At 41.9% G+C, this 26,169-nt stretch overlaps 2 protein-coding genes across 2 annotated transcripts; both read right to left on the bottom strand.

Moving 5' to 3' along the window:
• Positions 1-4,732: 4,732 nt before the first annotated feature.
• Positions 4,733-19,360, bottom strand: c1qtnf6b (C1q and TNF related 6b). The gene is made up of 3 exons (XM_069665766.1): positions 19,351-19,360; positions 14,361-14,553; positions 4,733-6,945 (listed from the first exon to the last, which is right to left on the bottom strand). Exons 2-3 carry the CDS (start codon positions 14,539-14,541, stop codon positions 6,398-6,400), a joined length of 729 nt encoding a protein of 242 aa, XP_069521867.1. The 5' UTR covers positions 14,542-14,553; positions 19,351-19,360; the 3' UTR covers positions 4,733-6,397.
• A 2,248-nt stretch (positions 19,361-21,608) lies between these two features.
• Positions 21,609-23,577, bottom strand: LOC138595042 (serine protease 1-like). Its single transcript, XM_069666361.1, has 6 exons — positions 23,538-23,577; positions 23,054-23,228; positions 22,748-22,939; positions 22,521-22,588; positions 21,843-22,006; positions 21,609-21,761 (listed from the first exon to the last, which is right to left on the bottom strand). The coding sequence occupies exons 1-6, from the start codon at positions 23,575-23,577 to the stop codon at positions 21,609-21,611; spliced, it is 792 nt and encodes a 263-aa protein (XP_069522462.1).
• Between the last annotated feature and the right edge of the window lie 2,592 nt (positions 23,578-26,169).

Raw genomic sequence — 26,169 nt, 5'->3', positions numbered from 1 at the left:
GAACTCGCGTCGTTCATCATAAATGCCCCTCACCTGCCATACATTTGCGTCTTGTCTTTTAGTATTGCTTTTGGTGTGAACACAACTTTAGGGTGAGAAAACCCCAACATAATTATGAACAGGAAATCAAAGACTCAGATGACGACTAATTGAACCTTAAAATCATTGTGTTCCTCAGAATTATAACATCTATCTCTCACACATGGGCCGTAGAGCACCAACTATACACCAGTGGACCTGAGTGTGTACAGGCTCCAGATTTCGTCGTTAAAAGTTTTAATGATATCCTGAACAGTCCTCGTCCTCTCTGTCCTCCGTTGACCTGCCTGCTCTGCTGGCTCGCGACGAGATTTCACCCGAGCCCTGACTCTGCTCGCCTCTGCTCCACTCATGACCTCCACGCGAGATCAAATAAAGCCAGCAGAGCGTGGAGCAGTGTTTGGCAGTGCCGTGTACCTCCTCCACCCCACTCATTTTTTGACTCACCCCTCAGCAGTCTGGCAGTCCTCTCTCCATTACACAATTATTAGGTAGTGAGGCTTTTACGAGGGAAATGGAGAAGAGTGAGTGTTGAGGAGGGAACAGACAAACGCCGCAATGGAAAATCAGTTGTATCATATTATTCACAGTCGCTTTTAAAGGATTAGGACACTTCCACTGGGTGATGAGATTACATTTCATTGTTAACTTTGAACTGGAAAAACAATTTAGATGCCTCACCTCTTCATAACAGTATCAAATACAACATATTAGGTAGAACTGAAGAGAAGCTTGTTTATAAACAACTAAATTATTTTATGTATTCCCACAATATTTTCGAAAAAATATGAAAATGGAAAATGGTGTGTCTTCCTGTTTGGAACGATCTGCTCTGTTCAGCTTGACGCGTGCTTGAAGCGGCCTCCGTCAAAAATAAACTCGGCACGTATCTTTAGAAGAGCAGAGCGGTTGACGCTTCTGGGACGCGCCGGAGACGGACCGCAGCGCGTGCTGTGGAATCACGAGCATTGACTTGAATGGGCGCGATCGACTCCAGATGTACGAAATTGATGCCAAAATAGCCCCTGTAGCCAGTCAGCAGGGGGCACCCAAAATGTTTTGGCTTCACTTTTAGGGAGCTGTCATGTCGTCCATCTTTTTATACAGTCTATGATCTGGCTCCTTCAGTTGCTGTGGCTACTAGCCCGCGCGCGCATGACAGCCTCCTCTGCAAGGAGGGCTTTGGAGGCAGGACTGAGCGCAGCGGGGAGAGAGAGGGAGGAGCCTGGACGTTGTAATCTTTCAAATTTTGAAAAAGTCCGCTCTCTTCTCCATCTTACCCACTGCAGCTTTAACAATAAAAACATATCTGATAATGAAACACTGTATAACAAAAAGTACATACGGGAATCAAATCATCTACTGAGTCATCTGAGCTGCTGTTTTCAGCTGTGCTTTTATCCCGTTTCTTGCCTTAATTTGATGCATTGTGACTGTGTTTCATGCTTTTTATAATTGTCTTGAGTTGCTGTAAGCACGTCTCTTTGGTAAACCCCTCACTTCCACCCAACACGCCAAGAAATCTTTGCTTTCTGTCAAATATAAAGCAAAGAAACAGAAGAAGAAACAGCTGCAGACTGGTGCCAACGTAAGACTCCAAATGACCTCAATATGTCTCCATTAAGTAACACACACACACACACACACACACACACACTGTAGCTCACTGCTGAGTCTGTCTGAGAGGGGTATAACTCTCCAGCCCTCAGAATGATGTTGCTTACTTTGGATTGGTTTGAAAGGTTAGCTGGCTCTCTCTCAGCACGACTCCCTGTCTGCTCTATTTATACAGCAGTGCGAGATTGTCGATGTAGAAGCTGTAGATTTTCTGAGATTTATATCCTGGGATTTTCTGTTTTAAGGAGTTATTATGATTAAACTGGGTTTGGTCTTTTGATCTGCCCTACATACTTTCCAGTTTCATTATTTATCCCTTTCCATAAACTATTTTTCTCCTACCTGTTTTCCTCTTCATTATCCTACCGGCTCCTTTTTTCCTCCGTCCTGTCGCTCCCTCTGACAGATGAGTGTGGTCAGAGGTCGTGTGGTTGTAATTAGGAGAGGGCCGCCTCGGCACTCTGCCCTGCTTCCTGTTTCTAATCTACGAGAAAACAGGCTTCAGTTCAAGTCAGCCCTGAAAACAGCTGTTAGCCGCGGGGCTCGGCCTTCAAACTCCCAAACCTAAATAAAACCGTCTTTAACTTGTCTTCCAAGTCTCCTAACATTTATCAAGCCTTCCCCCCACCACGTCAGCCTCACCCTGCAGTTTCCCTTCTGCCTGATCAGTTACATAACTGCAGGAACAAGGCCTCACAGTGCTAACATGTCGTAGTATTGATACTCTGAATGGTTATACTGACAGTATCGACTCAGCTGTTTATCTTCTGGTGCAGTGTTTTATAGCGGAATGTTTTCAGGCTGTTAGTTTTGGATGATTAAGAAAGATCAGAGATTATTCACTCTTCACTTTTTGTACTTTAACCAACATCTTGTGGTCTGTTTTCAAGGTTGTTACTTTGCTTTGCAGGTGGCTCTTATTATCCTGTCAAATCTCTCCCCAGCCTTCAGCCTCTGCAGCCTCTTCAGCCTTCTTTTTTCAGTGGGTTTGTCAGCATAAAAGCTACACTCCAGTCCAATTTTAAATAGTAGTGTAACATTGTGGCACGTTAAAAAAGTTGGGATGAGTTATTTAAGCAAAATCACATGAAGAGGAGTGATGTTGTACTGAATATCAGCACTTCTGTGATTCAGTCGTAGGCACCAGAACGCAACAACATTTAAATAAATGTCTGTTAAGTCACTATCTATCGCCGAATGAGGTAACACAATTCTGATTGAGCCTATGGCCCACTGATGAAAGCCTTTGCATTTGCAGAATTACAGACTGGGTGTCTGGTGCGACATTCGCAGATAAAAATCGCAAGCGGCGCCCAGTTAGTGATGCGATTTCAATCAGCCAGCAGTGGTTGGTCTGCCAGAGAGGGTAGGCGGAGCTAAGCGGCTGCTTTTCCGCTCTCTGCAAGTGTTGCGAGTAAACAGTAATCTACTATGGCTGAACAAACAAAGAAAAGATGGATGACTACAGATACAACTTAAAAAATAAGTGAAAATCCAAAGAAAAAGAAACAAAGTCGACGCTCAGATGAAGCAAACAGTCTGAAAAGGAAAGCGACCGTCAGCCAGGAAAATCAAGAGTTGCAACCGTAACGAGAGGAGCCAGACGTCTGCTTAAATTGGGAAGTGTCTTCCGGCAATTACCGCCATTATCGCCATTAGGGGGCGCGAACTGAAATCTTCAAGATTGACAGTTCAACTGAAACTGGACTTTTGTTGCCAAGCAACCCAAACATTCTCCTGCACTCTGCTACTTTAGCTGTGTCCCAATCCACAAGCTGGTCCGCGGAGGATGCTCCATTCATAGCCTGCGTAGACCGTTGAAGCCGAACCGAAATGAGACGGTCTGGTCTACCCTTGTGTGACCAAACGGCGCTCCTGTTGCCTAGCAACAGGTAGCTAGCGGGCTAAATAGCTAGCATAACTAACGTCGCTTAACCTTGTATTTTAAAGATAATTTGTTTCAAGGGCCCTTTCGTTTTCTTAAACACGTGTAACCCTTGCTATTCGATTGAGTTAAAACGTTTACATTTTAGAGTGTTTTCTTGGCCGTTTAAAAGTCTGCCATTTCGTTTGAATTAATGCATCTGGGGATACGATGGGCCATCGGGTGCATCTTTTGCGACCGGGGAAATGGAGGAAGCATTTGTCGGCCGCATCTGAAGGAGCCTTCGAGTTGGGACAGCCTTCGACGCACTTCTGTGACGCAATCGGCCTTCAAAGGCTGCGACCGCTGGATTGGGACACAGTGACCACAGAGCAGCTACTCTTCATGATGTACATTTATCTGTATGCTTTCATGTATCAAGCAACCAGTGAGATTCAGAGGAACCAGCTTGATTAAGTCAGAATATTTAATCATTTTGTATTTTTATGCTTTGGCAAAATTGTTTTTGACACTTTGAAGCCCATAAATCCTTTGAATAGAGATAAATAGCTCCTTTACACCTGACGTCAGCATCTTACTAGTTGGTAAATAACTTTTCATGAAGAGAAAAACTTAAACTAAACAAACCTGGGCTGAATCGCACACCAGAAGTAAACTTCAGCAACACGGCTCATTTAGATAACAGCTTGTCCACCGTGCATGTTGGATCAGCCCTCACTACTCCGGCTGATGATCCAGAAAACTGTTCAGATGTCCTGCTTTGTTTCCCAATAGAGCTTTTCAGATCTGCACTCAAGGCTTAAAGTATTTACAACGCTGCAGTCTGCTTTTCCTCCCGCACAGGCCTCCCTGAGGACGGCATTACAGCTAATGGGAGGGATATGGCCGAACAGATGGAGCTGGCATGCTGCAGACACATCCGCTGTCTCTGAGAGTTTGAGATGGATCTGTGTTTGCCAGTTTGTTTGTTTCAGAGACTTGGCCCATTCCACGGGTTAAACCTCAAATACCGTTTCCCTCATAGGATTGAGTGGATTAATTGGGAGCCAAGTTCTCAGCTGGTTGGTGTCACTTGTAAAGATTTAGAAGTGTGAGGAGATTTCCTGCAGCAATATAATGATGTGTTTGTGGTTTAAAACAAAGTGACAGTTTAACATTTTAATGAAATATAAAGAGGCTCACGATTCCATGTGAAATTCTGAAAAATGTTTAATTTTTCATATTCAAGTGTGTTTTGTTGCTCAGGCATACAGAAAAAGGGAAACGGTTAGTGGAGCTGGAAATACTGTTTACAAAAACAGGCTCATACATACACAGTCCAGCCTCCAACAGCGTGAGTGGAAGCACAGAAAAAGAGCTATTGTACAGATATTTACATAAACTGCTCTGCAGTTTGAAGTCTCTGTAAAAATACATCATCAAACCCCCGAACAATCCCTGCGTTTAGTAATGAAGCACCTTTTCATTTGGATTTACTGGGATGTTTAAAGGGTCAGTTCACCAAAATAACATGACTCCCCCCCGAGCCCTTATTATATTAATACAAAGGGTCTGTAATGGGTTTCACTCTGCACAGGTTACACTGGGACTACTACTGGATTAGAAAGCATTTATAATGAAAATGTTGACAGTGATGCAGCTTTCTTTAAAATGCACCACAGACAAAAGTTGGACATTTATCACTGTAATTAAGTATTTTCGGGCCTTTTCACACCTTCTTTTTTGTCACATTGTTTACATTTGATAAAGTTAGTTTTGATTTCACAATAAAACAACAAAATGTTTTCACACTAGACATGAACGAAACTATGGTTCAATTTGATTCTGACCTAGACCACATTTTTCGGTGTGACCAAAGTTGGCTGTTTGGTCCGAGCCGTAATCATGGAAAGGTTTATAACCTGTAATTTTGGTTTGGATCAAGGGTCAGATATTTGCACCTTGGGGCAGTCACTGAGGCTTTACAACTTAACTGCGCCAGGAGTTAAACAACTGAGATGATCCAACATGGGGCCACCAACATCCTGCAGGCAACTGGGTAACAGATCCATTTCCTGATTTCTGAAAATCCAACTGGGTTTTTAGACGTATTGAGAGTAACAAGAGCTCCTAATTTCATTGGGACACTATTTGCAACAGATTGCATCTCAGTTCCTCAGAACCTCTGCAATGCTGTGTGGTTTGGGCATGTTAGCTGGAACGCTTTCTTGCAGTTGCTGAATGTACTGCAGTATTGTATCAGAATGAAAGAAGTCAATCAGAGGCAAATATCTCAAAGGTTTACTACTAGAATAAAACAATCAGGGTTAGTGGGGCAATGGGTTCTTGAAATTTCGGTGAACTGACTCCTTCTGTTCTTCTAAAAGGACACAGTGGAAACATTTGCTACAGGTATGACAGCAGGTTGTCAGAATGCATTTTAATCTGACAGAAACTCTCCTTTTTAAAGCACCATGGCACAAATATAGAAACTGATTGCACAGATTTGTGATTCCTGATACAAGTGATGCAACTTGTGTTCGTACACAAAGTCCCTGAAAGGAGTTATCCAAGAGAAAAACCAGCACAGACAGAAGAAGGAAAGAATTATTTACTATGTATTTCAACCTTCCTTCCTAACTCATGCTGTGCTACCTTTCTCTTTTCTACTGTTCCTTTTTTTCTAAAAGTTTTTGGGCAGTCCTTATTTCAGAAAGCACAGTTTGTTCCTCTCCGGGCTGAGAGGAATATTCGATAAGCACCAAACTTGCTACGTCCTCTATTTGGCTCTCCTCTTTGCAGAAGCAGTATCCATGGCAAAAGATCCAAATAATCCCAGAGATTCTGTAACTCCTCATTATTCCTTTTATTCCATTTTCACTGGACCCCGGGGGCCACCAGGTATCCATTGAAGGTGATGTAAACATCGACATCGTCGCTGTAAACGGCGTTCTCCCTCTCCCTCTTGTAGAGTCGAACCCAGACCTCATCGTTTAGAGCAAGATTCAGCATGACGCTCTGGCTCTGCATGATGGACCTCTCGCTGGGCTGAGCGTACAGGATAACCTGCTCCTTGTTGTTGTGCATGAGGTGCAGGTATGTCTCCTTGAAGTTCCAGGTGTGGATGTTCACGTTAAAGAAGTAGATCCCCGGCACGTAGCAGTAGAACTTGCCCTTGAACATGTTGAAGTGCTCGTGGAGGTTGACGAACACCGTGTCAAACACCAGCGCCTGGTAGTAGTCCACGCTGTGCAGCGACTTGCGACGTCCCACTGAGAAAGAGGAGTGAGGGATCTTGCAGGCGTCTCCAGGAGCGCCGGCCTGGCCTTTGCTGCCTTTAGGGCCCACGGGTCCTCGGAAGCCCGGAGGTCCCTCTAGGCCAGGCTTTCCAGGTGTGCCCTTGTCGCCTTTGTCTCCTTTATCACCTGAGTGGACAAGAAGAAACACAGGTGAGTGGCCCAGACAGAAAACATGGACTTACTGCTTTTCTATTTAACTTCATTGGTAAAAGTACGCTTACTAAAGTACGGTTCTGAAGTACACTTTCTAATCCGACTCCGCTACCTTTCAGAGGAAAACCGAAGCCACGGTCCCACCAAAGGTACCTGGGACTTTTAGTCCAAGAACCTTCTTGTCAAGGCACTACAAGGTACGCACTGGTGTCTTTGAAAAAGCCACACCTGTATTCCACCATTCACAAATGTTAACTGCTGCAAGGCCCACCTAAAAGATTCTCTATCTTTGGGAAGTACTACCCCAAGAGAAAGGACCTTCTCCCTGGGACTCAGTTTAGACTGTGGTCCCTTAAAGTCCCTCGTCCCTTGTTGAGTTTCAGCAGTGGAAACACAGAATGACTTTTACTCCTGTACGTCAAATACATTGTTGTTGAAATATTAAGGTACATATACTTAAATATTGTGTAAGAATACATTTTTTTTAAATGAAAAACTTTTACTTGTAATAAGGTATTTTTACAGTAATGTATTGCTATTAATACTTAAAGCCCCCCTCCAGTGAAAATCCAGTGTTTAACCTTGTAAACATCTCCATGTGGTGTTCTTCATGTGCTACAAGACATATCAGGGACATCAGCAGTCATCTCCATGGCTGGGCCTGTCTGCTTTTAAACTGCAGTGTACCAAGGACAGGCTGAACAACACGTTTTCAGATTGGCAGGTTTGAGACGTCACAAAGCTAAGGAGCCAATCCCGTTAATGGACGGGGTGATGCTATGCATATCATTATGTGTAACCTATGGCAACCACTTTGGCGATTGCTTGAGCCATCTGTAACCGTCATCGCAATGTCTCACTACTGACCACTAACGTTAGCGTGACTACTACTCATTCAAAAAGTTTTATTCAAGTTCCAGTTACCACTAAACGACGGCAGACGTGTTTTGGAAATGTACACAGTGGGCGGAGACTATGCAGAGAAGGAGGAGATGCCTTAGGAGGATCTTTACAAGGTAATAAAACTTATTTTGCAGAAAAAACATTTGTTCTTTCAAGCAGAGCATTTTATACGTCTTAAAACATGACTGGAGCTGGTCTTTAAGTGAAGAATCTATGTCCTTCTCCCAGTGCTGTTAAACTTGGTGTGTATCCAATTCCAATCCAATTGTACCTGAAAGCAAAGGCTGGTTCAACAATTGGCGGCACTAGACAACAGTTTGAGAATCTGAAGAATATTCCTGAAGCATAAACGTGAATTTGCCATTTACCAAAGTGCAGCTCTTACCGGGTAAAGAAATCAGGTCCAGGATTTGATTAAAGCCTTTGTTGCAAAACAGACCTTTCATCTTGACATGCACACAATGCCACTAAGCTTTTTCTGTCTTTCATAACGATTACAAATCCAGACACAAAGTGCAGCAGCGCTTTCGCATCTGACATTCTGAATCCTACGAATAACTCTGAGGCAATTTAGTTAAACCACTGCTTATCTTAAATTTGAGCTCCTGTGGACTGGGAGACAAAATGTTCTCTGGAAAATGTGGAGGGAGGTTCTGCCTGAAATGCGAACTGTTTGTGTGCCAGGAGTTTTAAATGCTGAGTCAAACCCCTTCTTATTTATCATCCTTAAACTTTATTACTTTATTAGTTGGATATGTTAGTCCTCAGTGCCTCCATTGTTGTTTATATCCTGTTTCTTCATTGTTTCCTGTTTTGCTGCAACGACAAGCGAGCCGAGTTTCTGCTCTGGAAATGATTAATGAGCTTCTTTACATCCTCCTTCGTCGCCAATCCTGACTGAAATGTCGCTGCTTATGCAAAAATTTGAGTGTCGGTATTGTTTGGAGTACACAAACAGCTCTTTGCTGTGAAAAGAAGTGTCACTGCTTATAGGACTTCATAGCATTATCACTACAAAGCAGCTGTAATAATAAAAGAGAAGGCCTGTGAGCAAAGCAAACAGTCCCTCGGTGACAAACACAAGTGAATAAACTGAGACAGACTTTAGTAGCTGGAGGAAAAGTTGGTGACAGCTGAGGGATTATTTGCACCTCTGCTGGTTGGCTTTTCAAACAACCATGTTAAAATACAACACACACTTCCAAATGTGTAAAAATATGAATATATTTGGGCGTCTGATGCTCCAAAGAAATGTTACTTTATCGTCTTTAGGAGGTTTTTACCTACATCTCCTGATATTGTCCTGAGTTAAACACAGGCTGGTCAAACCACACAGGAAGAAGCCGCAGCGCTGCCCTCACTCGACATGACCAACACTTCCTGGAGACCTGAGGTAAACACCAGTGATCCTCTGCACAGATGCTCCGTCTGTTCATGATCTGTCCAGCTGTGAGCGGTGCACACACACTGAGCCCCGAGGGGAGCGACGGAAGTTTCCAGAAACAGCAGCTTGGCAGCCCCTCCACACTAGAGGGTCAAATATGGGACTGGCTCTTTATCCGAGGATCAAACTGCAACGTCGTGCCCAATATTCAGACCTTTCTTTCTCGAGATTAAATTAAAATAAAATATAAAAACTCCCCCTCTTGATACACATACGGTGTTACATATCTATCTGTGATACATTCCTGTAAGTTCAGTTCCTCCACAAACTGCTTCATCTGTGTCTGATTGAGCTGGTGTTTTCTGCACTTCCTCACAGAGCATCTGCTCCCCTTACTCTACGTATCCCACACAAAAGGGTGCGCTACATCATTTAAACAACGCTACATCATTTAAACAAAGAAAAGACAATAAACATGACTAAGTGAAAACTGTAAACTACAGGTAAACAGTGAAAATCAGACCAGATGTTGCAGCATCGAACACCAAAGAACATTTGAACAGAGAGAAAGGTTATAATCTATCCTCAATTCTATGTTGCCATTGTTATGTAACTTTTATTTATATTCCTCATTCTTCTTCTATGTTATACTTTTTATTGTTGACTCTAAAATAAGCCATAGGTCTGAGTGTGAGCGTGACTGGTTGTATGTCAAACACAGACGTTTGTCAACATCTGACAAGAAGCTCAACTGAGTCTGAAACCTGAATGAAATAAGACATAAAAAGCAACATTTAGAAAAACATTCAGAGTAAATACAGTTAGGGCGAGGGTCACATGACCAACATGCAAATAGGCTAACTGTAGAAGTTGCATGTTGTAGTGATGCAAAAAAAGTCTGTGAAGGTTCTCGGTCAATTTCGCTTGTGCCTTTGGAGGAAGCGATCCGCTTCACCAATGGGCCCTGGAAAACCTCCGCCTGACTATGTGAAATGCGTCCTGCGGAGCCAGGGAGCTCGCTAAACTACACTTCCTCAATCTAGGGCGCCCGCCTCCGATGTCATGTCTTGTTTTCAAAATCATCAGGTTTGAAATGTAGACTGCAGACCTGAAGATTTTTTAGACGATCCACCGGTATGTTCTCATCGTTTTTCGCAGCGATCAATGTCCTTGACTGGAAAACGGTAGTATTTCACTCCAGCGTCTCTCGCTGGGCCGTTCCTTTCAGAGGGAGGGGCGCAGTGCATGCTGGGAGTTGTAGGAATGTAGAATGGCCGAAACCACGAGCTGTTTGTACAACTTTCTCCACAGCTATGGCGCCAATTTCAAATATCATTGCTTCTATCGATTACAGAGAACACCAGCTTTGACTGACAGCGGCTTTTTCTAGGGGCGAACTGCTCCTTTAATCCAAAAGGCAACTAGACTTGGTTGAAGTGATAGTAGGTCAACAGGCCAGGTAAATGACCCTCACTTGATTACATCTATTAGCATACTAATGACCTACAGAGGCTTATAATTCTAGCTCCGTCCACCAGTCGGTTTGGAACTGAAAAATCTGTACATTTTAAAGTCAAGAGTTTCTACAACTTTGACCTCACGACACACTCAGAATGGGCACGCAGTCCAAAGTTGGTGACCCACCAGTGGGGAAACACTGACTTAACCACTCTGTTATCTTAGTTCGACTATTAAACATCAATAGAAGAATCAACTGTGCTGCAAGGTCCAGACCTAAAAAGGGACACGATATCAGAACACAAGCATCATACTGAATCCTGATATCTTGGAATAATGCCAAAGAGAACATGACAGACTCAACATCTATTCAACAGGAGATCTGGAGGTCCCTGCTGATTAATGCATGTTGTCGTTTAAAGTTTACAGAATCATCTTTGTCCATGAATGAGAGTTCTGGTTTCTTTTTGCAATTTGGCAAACTGCTCTCTGAAGTTTGAATTGGCTGACTTACTGATTGTTGGCCACGCTGCTTGAAACCGATCACTGCAGCTTTGCAGGAGCACACCCAACCGCACACACAATCAAAGCAGGGTTTATTGTTTTTATTTCAGCTGTCAGAGCAACACAGAGAAGAAAAGTGTGTGTATGTGCGTTTTTCTGCCACATAAGCAGGTTCAGTGCCAGGTAAAAGCACGTGATGAGACCTCCCTCATTGAGCAGCTGGAATCCAGTGCCTCTGTATTCTGGGTCATCGCCTCATTTGTAAAGGAAAGCAACAATTTGAGACGTTAAATACAACCCTTCAGCTTGGTAAGCCAAGAGCTTTCAAAAATAAATCTGTAATATCCATTTTTTTTTTAAAAACTAAAGGTTTCTTTGTATTTTTCATCCAGGATCGCAAACAAGCAAATATGAGGGCAAGAGTTCAAAGAGATCCTCAACATGATCCCTCACTGGCTTCCTGCTATTCAAAACTTTAGCTTACGTGCGCCGTCTCTTATCTTAAATCATTATTATAGCTGCATACTGACATGTCTACATCGTGTCATAATCTTGCCTAACTAAAAGTACTGCTTCTAAAGTCACATTTCCACCCAAAGAACCCTGAACTATTAGTCCCAGGAACTACTTTTTAGGGAATTAAAAGGTTCCTTCAGCCCATCATTGTCTGCATTTCCTTTGTCGTATAAAGACTTGGGAAGATCAGCTAAATTAGTCTGCTGACGTATATTACATGATGGTTTATACACGTCAACATTTCCATTTTTGCATGGACCTATACAACAACTTCCAATATAGCAACGCCTAATCATTGCGTACTTTCATTTCAAATTCCAGCTGGATTCATCCGAAGCATAAATGCAGAATAGGTCCTGGAGTTTGTCATAAGTACTCAGTACAAACGTACTGGTTTGTGGCTGCAGATTTTAAAAATGGCAGCTGAAATTAAGGCTGGAAGTTCCTGACAATCAGAACCGTTCAGCGCCCGGTCCCACTGCCAAAAGTCCTGTGCTTTTGGTAGAGTACTACCCCCCCGAGTAAGAGTTTTGGGGGGTTAAATAGTGTCAGGGGAACTTAATGAGTTCCTTTCAAAGGTTTCTATACTCTGGGGAAAGTTCCTACTTTGAATTCATGGTTTATGACACACACTGTGTTCAAGACATAAAAATCTGGGCCCATCCAATGTTTGTGATTGTGTGTATGTGTGAGGGAGAGGAGCGATGAAGAAAGACTTTTCATGGTTCAGCATTTGGATCGGTTCGAGGGTTGATCGCGGGTCAGAAAGACTTGGCGTATCCAGTTATCAAAGAAGCAGCAGATAAAACAGCAGAGTGATGACACATCGTTTGGACTGCTCTGGTTGACTTGGCTGCTAAGGCTCTGATATTAGACACACATGTTCTGACAAATCCCTCTCCAGCTGTGAGCGTGTGGTGTCTCGATAGTGGGAAATCCTTGTATTTTTCATGGCTTCTCTCTCAAAAACATTCTCATAGCTCTTACTGTTTCCCCCAGGCTTTAATGCACACCTGCACCTACAAATACATTCACACAAATGCACAGACACCGCTATCATCTCATTCAATGTAGTCACAGTATGACTGAGACGGGATTCATTGTGAGTCAGTAATGTGGAACAAAGTTTCTAGACTTGAGGGTTTGAGTCAGTCTTGTCCTGAATTCAGTCTAACTGTCAGGGGTCATTTTACTGAAGCAGGTGTCCAGTATTTGCACGAACAGAAAAGGAAATTAAATGTATTGCCTCTCTTCTCTCCATACTCAATATGAGGTCCTGCAAAAGTGAGCTTTGGGGGTCCTGTTGAGGCCCCTTGCGGCCATAGAAGCCCCTGAAGATTAGGCTAAGAGCTTTATCCCCTCTATTGCATATAATTGGATTTTCAATCACAATACCCCACAGTTATTGGAGAAAAATACAGTAATTGCCTTTAAAGCATCCAAAATGATTAGGGCCATGGGCAGCTGCTTGTTTGGTACAATTGGTAACCCAGTCGTAATCCTGGTGTATCACACTGCTGACAGATCGGGTCTACGTTCAGATTGGTGGTTTGTGCAGGTTTTCCGCAGGTCTGTTCTAGATCAAGTCCAATATTTGGGACCCATGATGACACCCAGAATTTATCTATCCATCCATTATCCATACCCCTTATCCTGTTCAGGGTCGCGGAGGGGCTGGGGCCTTCCCCAGCTGTCATTGGGCGAGAGGCGAGGTACACCCCGGACTGATCGCCAGCCAATCACAGGACAGACAACCATTCAGGCTCACATTTTTAGAGTCACCAATTACCTAACGAGCATGTTTGTGGACCGTGGGAGCAAGCTGGATTCACCGGATGGAACCCTCACATGCACAGAAAGGACCCCAACGTCCATCCGTGCAACCACATCCAGAATCAAGTCAAGTAAATCATACATGATGTCCATCTATGTTATTTGTAACTAAACTGGGACAGTGACAAACTACAGATCACATTATGCGGTTGTGTCTTTACGTGGTTTGTAGATAGTTTAGATTTCTGGAAAAGGAAACGTTCCAACCTCGCCATTGTTGACTTTTACCGTAAGAATATAACTTTTTGTGCAGCTATAATGCAGAGGAAAGACTTCTTCAAATCATGGCTTGCATCTAGTATTTGTTGATATGCATTGGCGAAGACAGACACTGTCAAAAGCTATTAACGTCTAAATTACTTGGCAGTCTGGTTCTTTCATAATATGCTCAACATGGGTTGATTTTTTAAGTGGTTCCAGGTTGAGAGTCAAACTTCATATTTCAGTTTATTGTTTTGCCTCAATTCAACCTATCTATCAATGCTGGTCACACTTGAGCAGCACTGCCTCATTACCATTATATACATTATAACTCTTCATGTTGTGTTTTGATCAGTTAAGGAAATACAGCTTGAAGCAGGCAATAGCAACAAAATATTCAAGAGTGTTTTTTTATTAAATGGTGCAACTGCGAACACTCAATTTTTGGCTGAAGGCAAAGTCCCTAAAAACACACAAAGAAATAATAGAAGCTGACGTCCCACGTTACATCCCAAATGGCAAAAAATATAGGAATTGCAAGCCAACTCATAGTCAGCTAGCTAACAGAAGCTAATCCAGGCTCTGGTACCTTTGAGGATGGTCATGTTGATGACAGTGCGGACCTCAGGCATCTGATATTGGCCCGTGGCTGCTGGTGGCTCATGGTGGTCGCAGCACCGCTTGCAGAGTCTGGAAGGAGCTCTGGAGGGGGAGGCGACGCAGTTGACCAGGGGGAGGAGCAGAAGCAGCCGCAAACACACCGCCAACATGGCTGTCACAACCTGGGAGTGGAACAAAACAGAGAGAAAGGAGTGGGAAAGTAATTTGTTAGTGGAGTTGAATGTTTGTTCAAAGGTAGTCTTGGCAAAGGAAGACTTATGATACATCCTTGTGACTCTAAAAGCCCTTCAGAATACAGAAGTTTTATAATGAGGCTTCTGCTTGCTCCAGAGGAACTTCTAAAAAGTCAAACAAGTTCAACCAAACACTGAAAACCATCGACCCCAAACCAACATTTTTGGGTTTTAGTTGTTGGTGTACTTTTCACATTCCTGTGGACAACTGGCCGATGTCTAGATAGTTACATGAAAAAAAGAGTCGAGTTTGTCAAGAGTTGAAATACTCACAGTAATCAATCACAAGACTTTGCTGGCAGTCTTGAAGAATCAACAAGACCAGAATGCAATGAAGCCAAGAGATGTTTCGATTGGGATAAAGGATGCAGCCGAGTCATGGATAGCTATCTTTCAAATTCGTTCATGTTTAATATGCATAAGCCCTCCATATCTACTCTTTAGCAGCTGCTGAAAGGCATTTCAAGGATTATAACAAACCACTAATGATACATGACAGGGAAATTGAAAGTTGATGTATGAACATATATGACTTCCAAGGACAAAGAGAAACTGCCTATGAAGGTCGAAACCAGTGATGAAAGATTGACACGTGACTTTGGAGTTCGCATATGGAATCCAGATTACTTGGATTTAGAAGTATAAGGCCCAGGAGAGAAGCTATAGATCTGAAAAGTAAGACGGAGGGACGTATATGGCCCACCATACGTACACACACACACACGCACACACCTGGACTCGATTATACGAGAAAACATCAGCAGTGATTCGATTCTCTGCACACCAGGAAAGCAAGACATGCTTCCACACACATTTCCAAGGACAACTTGTGCTGCTGAACCCGTTAGCCTTGGCACACCTCTTCTAATGACCTCGATCCACACACACTCCATATTTCTTTCTCAAAGCTCTCTGACACACATTATTGAAACTTCTAAAACTAGAAGAACAACATTGAAGCTTTCCTAAAGACTCTAGATTACCTCATCTGAGTGTAAAGAACGTTTTCAGTAATATTAAGCAATAATGAGACTGCGCTGAATGAAAATGTAAGGGAGCAAAGACATTTACTTTAGTTCTGTGAGGTACATTATGCAACACAAAACATATGGCACTGTTACCCATAATGCCTTATGGTAAACTAAGTCCATATGTTTGTAGGATTATCCCTGAGGATCAGAACCTCCTCAACCTGAAACACTGATTCACACACGACTCTGATGTGGCAAACAAACCAGTCTTGAATAACTTTTAGTATACTTAAGCACTCTGACAATCTATATGTACTAGTTGTATAGAATTAAATGTTTTCACATACAGTCTGAACATTGCTGCCCTTGCCAAACGAGTTTAGAAAAAGTGCCGCAGATACACTTCCTTTTTAACCTTGCATTCGCAAACATGTGCGGGATGTAAACAACATGACATGGCAACACTCAAGGAGGTTACTGTTATGTTAATTCTGAATTTTCAGTGGCTTGGTGACTGACAAAATGCCGTAGCCAGCTCAGGCGACTGATGACCGGTGGACCGTCGGCACCGCCCCCACTCCTGTCTCGCCAACATGTTCCTCCGTCCACGGACGTAACGGTCCGGGACTTGTTTCCATTTAGTTTTGCAGGTTTTGACTTCTAAAATGGAACTTATCTGTTTGGGCATGTTTGTCGCTGTGCAGTGGCAATGACACATCGTACAGATGTGGATAATTGCAGACTTGGTTTATCAGCTTGTCTTCAAAACTGCTGCTGTGCTGACCCCGTCACGTCCCCTCTGCCTCTACACTGCCCCTACTGTTCATGTCCATACTGCATCTTGTGTCCACGTAGCATTAAATTCTAAAGAGGTGCACAGCCGATGCTCCAAACAGACGCAGAGAAGGTGGGGCAGCCATTATGCGCACGCGAATGCATAGTTTAAAGTAAGTATATCTCTGGCCTTAGTGGCGCATCAGTTCTCCTGCGCTTTACATCAATCAGTAATTATTGTTATGAAATTTATGGTTACCTGACAAATCCATTGTTCTTTACTTTTGTCTCCGTTTTGGTCTCCACCAACTCTGGAGAAAAATATCTGAGTCTTCATAAGCTACATGCTCCTCTCTGCTCACCAGTGAGTCTCTAACTTAGTCTGTCTGCTGTTTGGTGCTGGAGATGTGGGGTTAAACGGGTTTATCAGAGCTTTTTTTTGCTAACAACAGCAGCTGGTTTCTGTGGGAAAGTTGATGAGAGTGGAATTCAGGGATCATACAACCAAAACAATGAGCTAAAACAAACCCTTGTTTTCCACTTTCTCCACTTTTCTTGTTCTTCTTGCCACCCATCTTAACGTTTAGCCTCTGAAATCCACACATGTGTAGCACAAATCCTCCGAAAAGTCGAAATTGAGAAGAGAAAACAAAAAACAAAAGGCGGATGAGAGGGAGAGAGCAAAGGAAAACATAAACAGGGGAGAGACAGATGAGAGCGATAACAGAGAGATTCCCGGGGGACTTTACAGTGACGAAAGAATGTAACAGGATTTGAGATGATGGATGGAGCATGACTGTGAGAAAATGAAACAACTGGAGCACGGCCACAAAATATTATCGGACTATTGATAGTAAAATATAATCATAACAGTCATAATCTGAATGTGCTTTGCTGTCACAGCCAGACATGTCAGAGGATTCATTTGTAGCCACTTATGTTCGTTCAGATTCAGTCCAAATCTTTCCAATTACTTGCTCCACATGCCTGCTACAACAATTGACCTCATTCCTTGGTCACGAACTTCATAAAAATCATTTACACAGTAGCATTCGTGTCAAGAAGGAAAAAGCACAAGAAATGGATGTTTGATGCAGCTGGGAAACGCTCACACAGGAACAACAATACAAGTGTGAGAAGTACAACTGATTAACCGTGCAGTCACTGTATACTAATACAAATACTAATTGGATTTTGGAAGCTTATGCTACTTGTAGTTACTGCAGGTTTCATCAGTGGGTGGTTTATCTTTACAGTAAAGCCTTAATCGCTTCGATGCAGAATAAATGTAAGCGCCTCAGGGGAAATCCACAGCATCTATGAGCATTAAGCTTCATGGCAGGAAGCTTTAATTCTTCAATACTGATGTTGGTGAGTGTGAAAGAAATTATAGGACCGTGCATTTTCTTTAGATGTTTTAAGACAGCTGGTGTGCCTTGACAAAGCAGAAACAATGGGTGTCAAAATAGAAACAAATAAAGAAATGCAAACAGTCTAAAAAAGGAAAGCGACCATCAACAAGGAAAATGTAGAGTTACAACCGGAGCCAAACGTGGACGTCACACGTGCAACACTGTCTGGATATCTGGGAAGTGTGCTCCCGCAATTACCCTTTATCGCCACAGGTGCCGCCAAAGAGAACAAAACTGAGATCTTCGAGATTATCACTTTAACATTTGTTCCAATTGTAATGAAGAGAATTGTCATACGTCTCAACCGTTTAATTCATATCAAGGCTTAAATGTATGCTTAATTAAGGGTGTGGTGGCTTTGAGTGTGGGTCGCTGCTAGCTGACTGCCAGGCGTCACCTTAGCTAAGGGAGTACCCGAACTTCACCCCTTGGATAACCACTCTCTCGTCAAAATATGGTCACGTCTGTATTCAAAAAAATCAAGATGGCAACTGCCAAAATGCCAAACTCAGCTCCTAAACAGAAGTCCAAAAACCAACAGATGGCTACGTCACCTTCATCTTTACAGTCTATGAATGTGGCCATGTAAGCTTCATTGTCACTGCACATCCCAGAGTTTCCTCATAGTGCTGACAGAATTATGAACCTGCACACATGATTACGTAATTTCTCTCTGCTTTGTTAAATGTTAAATTACAATCTTATTATCTAAAATGAACAAAAACACTCCAGTGTCGAGGCTTGAAAAATACATCCTTAATGTTAGTCAATGAGAAGAAAATGCCCAACTTCTGACTTGTGATTTGAATACAGTGAAACGACAAATTAAAAGATTTGGCCACGAATAAAAATAAATATTATGCTGAAAGAGGCGGATTTAAAGTGTTTATGCAACGTTCAGGCAACCTCGTATTTCCCAACACCTCTGTGTGACAGAAGATAAACTCTTTCCAAAATGATTACAGCCTACCATAACCTCATGTTACCTCATCAACCCTCACCCCTCCTCGTGTGTGTGCGTGTGTGTGTGTGCGTGTGTGTGCGCGCACAATTTGCACAATGCTCATGATCACAACACGCTGCTAATTAGGCAAACACACACTGCCTAATATCAAACCAACCACAACACACGTGCAAAACAGTCGTAATGAATTCATTTGAGAAGCCACGTCTACAACGCCAGAGCATCAGTTTGGCATGCAGCTGCAGTCCGGATAAACCACACATTACACACACACACACGCGCACACACGCGCACACAAACCTCGTGCACTTTCAAGAAACGTGTCAGTGAGCCGGGCGCGTGAGCACGTGCACGATGATGTAAACGGGATAACTTTTTAAAATAATACACAAAAATACTGCTGCTGAGTTGGCAACTCGTGAATAACTTCTTCAATCCTGCACGTCTCTGCAAGCACGCAAACGCGCCGCCGGCTTCTTCTTCTTCTTCTTCTTTGTTTTTTAAAGCTCCGGAGGATTACGATGCAGAGTCGTGTCGGCAGCGAGACGGATTCTCATAGAGTCGTTGTCACATCGTGAAAGAGTGTCTGGTCGCTTTTTCTTACCTGCTGCTGGAGTTTCACTTCAGCGGAGGAGAAAAAACTGAGTGCTGGTGTCAGACAGAGAGGAGGAACTACTGAGGAGAAACCTCTCTCTCTCTCTCTCTTTCTCTCTCTCTCACTACACACACTAAGGATAAGGACACACACACACCTACAGTCCCTCCCTCATCAAAGAACATCAAAACTCAGGTTTGTCTCCCCCCATTATGTCCTCCCTCTTCTTTCTGCTCCTGTGATCATCTCCTGTACTCCCCCCCTCCCTAAACTGTTCATCCATCACTCTTACTTAAGAGTCAAAACCAGAGTTTGGAAAGCTACTTTGGCAAAGCGTTGTAAGTTACAAATTATTTCACATTGGACAAAGCTGAACTGCAGCACAGCTAAAATTAAGATGAAACAAGTATACAAAAAGTAGCACTTTGTAATAATTATGATCAAATTGAGAATATAGCCTATGTGATACACAATTATAACAAAATATGAAACAAATAAAAGACACATGCCAGGCGCAGTGTCAGGGAATAGTATTTTGAGGGAAGTATAGCAGTCTGGACTGTTTATAGCAGGTGGTGATGGTTTTTGAAGCAACAAACAATAAGAAATTAGCATAGGGAGAAAGCCACAACTCAGCAACAACATAAGTTAGGGATGCACCGATCGATCGGACACCAATCAAAATCGCCCAATATGTGCTCTAATTAGGGGATGGGTGATCGGCCGATCACATTTCAAAGTCCCGATCGCTCTAACCAATCGTGTGACATAAAACTTATGAGCCACATTCGCGCACGACACCGAGCAGATTAATGTATTTTTCCGCAGTGACAGCGAAATAAGACACTCGCTTGTGCGTAATCAGGGGAGATGGCTGCAGAGGCGTCATTCGGTTTTGCGTCTTTGCCTCGGACAGAAAACGTCTCATGTTCTGAGGCTGAACCCGCGCTCTGCTAGAATTGCCAGATTTACCAGGAGAAAATCCCGCAGCGTGCGCTCCTCCTGCTCCAAAAGGTGCAGCGTCACCGCCCTGTGACCCTCAGAGGTCACAGACACAGACGCGCTCCAAAGACGGCAGTCCGTTTAACACACTGTAAAAAATAAATGGTTCATATTCACACTCTCAACCAACGGGACAGGGCTGTGAATGTGAACGGATGACATCAAACTCGGCGCTGAATGTTGCAGGGACATAAACGGTCACATCCTCACTGAGTGTTCGTTCCTAGCCTCATTTGCACAGAGATGCCATCACTTAGCTTTCACACAGAACAAACTCTATAGTCACCCTCCGCAGACCTTTGAACTGGACCGTACAAAGTGGTTCAAATCAACAAAGTGATTTCTAATTCATGAGCGTCAGAGAATGGCATTGTGTGTTTAGATAAAAGTGTTCATGGTCACACTATGTTTATGTGAGGAACAAACAAACAAATGATAATGCTTCTCCATATCTGCTGGATGAGTGCATTAAAGTCGAGCTGAAACGGCATTTCGAGAGTATCGAGCTTCTGTATCGTGAGTGAGTGAAACAGGACGTGCAGGCGGGACATATCATTAGAGGGATTTGATTTGATCGTTGAGAAGTGGGTGTAGAAAGACATTCTCCACAGCACAGTAGCTAGCTAACTGACCGAGCGTTCTTGGTGCTCTGCGGCTAAATGTTGCAGATTGATGGTTGGTTCTAGCTTACGTAAGCACACAGGATATTTTCTTTTTTTACAGGAAGAAAAAATGATCGGATTTTGATATAAGAATACGAAGAAAATGATTTTCTTGGCCTATATTGTCAAATAGATGCAGGCTGTGATCTAAAAGGATTAAAATGACATTTTTCATTTCACCTCGACTTTAACTAAACAACTATTTGCTAACAGATACGATAAGTCAGTCTTGATACAACTTTTGTTTGCTGACATGTAGTTACCAAAAATAATGCTCATTGTAATTTTAAAGATCTCTAATAATGGTGCTTTGTATTGTGCAGAGACGTGTTTGTGTATCGTTTTTTCTTTGACAATGAAAGCATTTAAAACAATAATGATTGTGAGTCATCTTTACTTTATTTCAACATACACAGCTTTGTGAAAGCAGGCGCATACTGTTAATCATTAACTTTAAATTGACATTTGAAAAACATTATTTGTTTTGAACAAATCAATTTATCATTTATCAATTGCAAATGAAGAGCAACTCACAAGTGAAATGTCTTTTTAATGACAAAACATTTCAGTGTTTACCATTAAGAAGACATTTACTTTGTCTCTTTAAGGTATACCAGCAGTCTTTCTGATCCATGTCATGTATTTACAGACGTTCATAAATGCAGCTGGTGCAGCATAGGCAATTTTACGATCCCCCATGAAAGAAATGACCCCATAAATCTTGCCACCGTGCACCACTCCACCACCAGAGTCACCCTGTGAAAAACATTATTTGTTACAGAATATATTGAAAAACTGAATATGGAATGTAGCCAACACATAAGGTAAGAAACTCACTTCAGATATATCCACTTTTGGTTTTTTTGTTTCACCACAGAACAAGCGTTGATATTTCTTGTTTTCGTAGCGCTCTTTCTCGCTGTTCTTCAGATACTCCATTAAGTTAAAGCAGTCGTTAAACGGGATGTTTGCACACCGGAGCGTCGGTGATGTTTCTTTTTCTAGATGAAAAAAGAATAAAAGAATTTACTTCAAAAACAAAACGTCACCATTAACTATTAAAGTTGTACAAAGGAAATCATTTCACCCCAAAATGAACAGAACTAGTCTGTACATTCTCATTGGAATCAGATTTATTTTACTTATTAATTATTTTGTAAAATGCATTCAACGTCTAGAGTTTCATTTTTTAAAGACTAGAACAGCATCTTTAAATTAATTTGTCTTTTTTATTACTTTCTTTTTAATTGTTTCACAACAGGACAGATCATATCAGGAGATCAGCATACATGTATACCGCTACTGCTGTCCCAACATGAGTACATATAAAACACATACAATCTAAATTAATCAAATTCATTTGGCAGATTTTTGTCTTATGTCTAAAACTAATGAGCAAAGAACTTTTAGGACAAAAAAAACAAGATGTGTTTAATCTAAATACTTTCAGCCATGCAGCCAAACTGTGATCAATATAAATATTTGTTAATATAGAATAAACAAGAGTCATCTCACTTCTTATGTCAGTACTCCCAGGAACCACATCTTTTGGTCCATGACCAGCAACCTGAAAAGTGTCCTCGCTAAAATACAACAAAAACAATAAATGTTTATTTTTTTATTTAAAAGAAAAGTCTAAAACATTTTCTGAAACACAAACTACTTTAACCAATAATTACCTTTCTTTCCAGGATTGTTATGAAAGCGTTTGGTCTCATTTAAGGAGAAGGACCACAACTTACTCATCTGGATGCTTTTTACAGTCCGCTTCGTTAGGAAGTTCTACAGGATTAATATCAGTAGTCTGAGGTAGCTTCAGCAGCATGATGTCATGTTTCCTCTTATCTTCGTCCTCGTGGATCTCATGTGTTGTGATTTCCACTGGTGGTTTTTGTCCTTGAGGTGGATGCACACCTACAACTGCTCTCATACCCCTAAAAATAAGTGGAGGTGAAAGAGGAACACCATTTCATTCCTGTAAATACATCTCATTTTAATGCGTCAGTTATTAATGAAAAATACTTTAATAATAATTATAATTTGCTCACGTCTCCCAGCAGTGAGCTGCAGTCAGAATCCACTCTTTATTGATCAGAGAGCCACCACAGATGAGGACACCCTCTCTATTAATAAATTTCACATGGTACAGACGCTCTCCAGCACCACAATCATCACCATTCATGATTCTCTTGTGCAGATCCACAGCTGTGCTCACTGTGACACCTGCAAGAGAAAGAGTTAAAACATTGGTTGAGTTAAAACAACTTCTTCTTCACTCTTAAGAGTTATTCATATACTATACACGGAGACATGAGTTGTGTTAACATTCCAGAAAGAGCCCAGTACTGTTCCACTTGCCTGTCTTGCCAGAGAAAAAAAGGGAAACTGTTTCAATATGAGGTTGTGTGTGAGGGTAAGAGGACTGTAGCACTGAATGAGCGTGTAAAACTCTACTTTAGTTAAATACTTTCTCAAAGCATATAGAACAGTAAAAGGAAGCAGCAGACGTGAAGAAGACAGTTGGCTACTCACCGGCCCACAGCAGAAGCAGAAGACGTGTCGTGACACCCATCTTTCTCCCTGACTGCCCTCCTGGTGCAGCACTGGTGCATTTTAAATGCTATCACACTGACCTGTCGGCCCCCGAGCCTCCAATCACCTCATTAAAGCTTATCAATACATCCTCATTGGCTACAAAGTTTTTCCTGTGCAAATTTTTTTTTTATCACTGTCCAAGTGCTCCTGCCCTATTTGCATTCAACAACAGCAGGAAAATGACTGACATAGAAAAAACAGTGAGTAGATGAACACAGTGTCTAAGCCTCTACAGAATATTTACTTTGAAATGAATCCATTCAAAACAATTGAGTTGACTTGTTGCTGTATACTTGTACTGTAGTCTTATGTTCCAGTTATTTGCTCACACACACTCAAAACGTCTTCAGCTTTGTCCAAGAAGCATCCTTCCCATGTGTACATGGAAGCTGCTAGAAATGCTGCAGTTTGTTTGTGGTGCTGAAACACTGAACATCTGTAGTTCATGTGTTCCAGCAGGGCCCCCGACTGTAAAGGATCTGTAAGACGTGGATCACTTGAAGTCACAAATGATCCTGTTTTGGACGCTTTATAAATGATGAAACCCTCTAAAGGAAAGGTGCATTGTGGTAAGAGTTATTTCTATTTCATTCTTAACGCATTAATGACTATCAACTAAATTTAGTATGTTAAGGAAAAGTCCCACAGAATTTTTTCTGTTGAAGGTGGAAATACAAAATGTGCTGTGGCAACTATAAATACATGTGGCTACACAAAACAAAATTAAAATGTTTGATTTTGAATATTTATCATGCCGTAATTGGTTGACAAAGTTCTCAAAAAGAAGTTCAACAATCATTTGTCATGCTAAATATCCAACTTACACTGAATCAATGCATATATTATTGCAATTTAAGTTGTTCTGAATCCAATGATACCAAGCATTTGATTTAACTGGCAATTCAATTGACAACTCCTTGTAGTTTTTGAGATACAGCCATTTCTGTAACAAACTATTTTTAGTTGATAGACAGAAGGGTAGTCCGTTTTTGTTTTTGTTTTGTTTTTTTACAAAAAACCCACTGGAAACAGGTTCCTGTGATGACATGTTCAAAAACTCTCATGCACTTAAAGACCAGAAAGACTCAAGTAAGGTCAAAGGCCATAACCAGACACTTGTTTGCAAAGATCTTTGCTCTTTGAAATGCAGGTGCAGGAGGTTTTGTTTTTAGTTATCTTGTTTGTGGCTCAGTTGGTCACTGCCAGTCCAACTATTTTTATACTTTAGAAGTAAAATCAAAACTTCTTTTTGTACAGATTTCAGAGGATTGTGTAATAATGTTGTAGTAGTAGTAGTAGTAGTAGTAGTACTAGTAGTAGTAGTAGAGTGTGTGTGTGTGTGTGTGTGTGTGTGTGTGTGTGTGTGTGTGTCATTTTGTTAATATAGTGAACCCCATAAGACAACACAGAAACACCATAGAATACCAGAGAAAAGGTCCCTAATTTCTGCAAAATAAGACTCCTGGACAAAGACAAAGCAGTGGATTATCTAAATTATTTTTGAATATAGATTGTAAGAGTCTAGACTGTGTGTGTATGAAGAATTATAAGGATGTGATATTCCTAACCTGTTGGTTTAGAACCTGCTACCCCTTGTGACTAACAACTAAAAATAGTCGTTCAAGAAAAACTGGTGCTGTGGCCTCATGCTTTGACCGATTTGAAACATTTCAATGGGTTTGTTCTTAGCTCAGCTGGTACTTTGAGTGCTGTGAAGGAAATCATAAACTTCCACTGTGGACATTAATGGGTTAAGTTGTTTCTGCTGTGTTTTCTGTCTTAGGTGATCAGAGTATTTTTTATTGTTAACTGTCAGTTGAAGATTAAATGAGAGGCACGTTTATAAAAGTCAAATTTTTCATGGGCTTATCAGAACACTGGAGCTCACACGTCCAAAGTTCATGGTGTCAATGTACATCACATTTTATCAAACAAAACCTCACCGTACTGCGGCTGCTCTCTCCTGTTGTGAATGTATCCAAATGTCAATTTAAATCTCACTATCTCATTGTGGTTTTACACACACAGACACATATTGTGTATTTTCACTGATAACTTACTGGTCTAGGAGATGGTCCTTGCCTATTCTTCCATGCAGTGTGCTGTAATACACTAACAGTCTCTACTTCCTCTCGTTGTACAAAAGTGATGCAAAAACAGCCCTGAGGTGGGCTTCACCATCTCCCACTGATGATGTACTCTAGAGCAAGAGTCTGCACAGTAGAGATGGGCTGGTGGAGTCGTGGTGTTGACCTCCTGACCCTTCTGCTACCAAAAACACACATTTAACTTAGAGACAAAAATAGTGAAATGTGCGTCCCCCAGGCGGACACAATCAGCAGAACAGCTTCTTGTGTTTGTCTGAAGCAGATATTCACAGTTTTAGAAAGTTCACTGACTGTAGTTACGTCCTTTCTCGCTCTTCCTGCCCTTCCTGCTGCATTTCACATGGATTATCTTCTGCTGTGTGCTACATGCCTGAAAGGGCTTGTCTGGACAATGTCAGGACCTGATTGTCCAGAGTTCATATGTGCTACAGACTTCAGTGTCAAACAGTGTTATTCAACGA

This window comes from Semicossyphus pulcher, unplaced genomic scaffold (assembly GCF_022749685.1).
Source record: "Semicossyphus pulcher isolate SPU_LCO1_2020_fin unplaced genomic scaffold, fSemPul1.0.p SCAF_17, whole genome shotgun sequence".
Classification (NCBI taxonomy): domain Eukaryota; kingdom Metazoa; phylum Chordata; class Actinopteri; order Labriformes; family Labridae; genus Semicossyphus; species Semicossyphus pulcher.
This window is presented reverse-complemented; position numbering and strand designations above follow the sequence as displayed.

Coding starts and splice junctions, on each gene's coding strand:
- c1qtnf6b (XM_069665766.1), bottom strand. CDS start 14,541: ATGTTGGCGGTGTGTTTGCGGCTGCTTCTGCTCCTCCCCCTGGTCAAC. Junction 6,946..14,360: donor CAACATGACCATCCTCAAAG/GTACCAGAGCCT, acceptor TTGTCCACTCAG/GTGATAAAGGAGACAAAGGC.
- LOC138595042 (XM_069666361.1), bottom strand. CDS start 23,577: ATGGGTGTCACGACACGTCTTCTGCTTCTGCTGTGGGCCG. Junction 22,940..23,053: donor GCAGCTCACTGCTGGGAGAC/GTGAGCAAATTA, acceptor ACTTATTTTTAG/GGGTATGAGAGCAGTTGTAG. Junction 21,762..21,842: donor CAAAAGTGGATATATCTGAA/GTGAGTTTCTTA, acceptor TGTTTTTCACAG/GGTGACTCTGGTGGTGGAGT.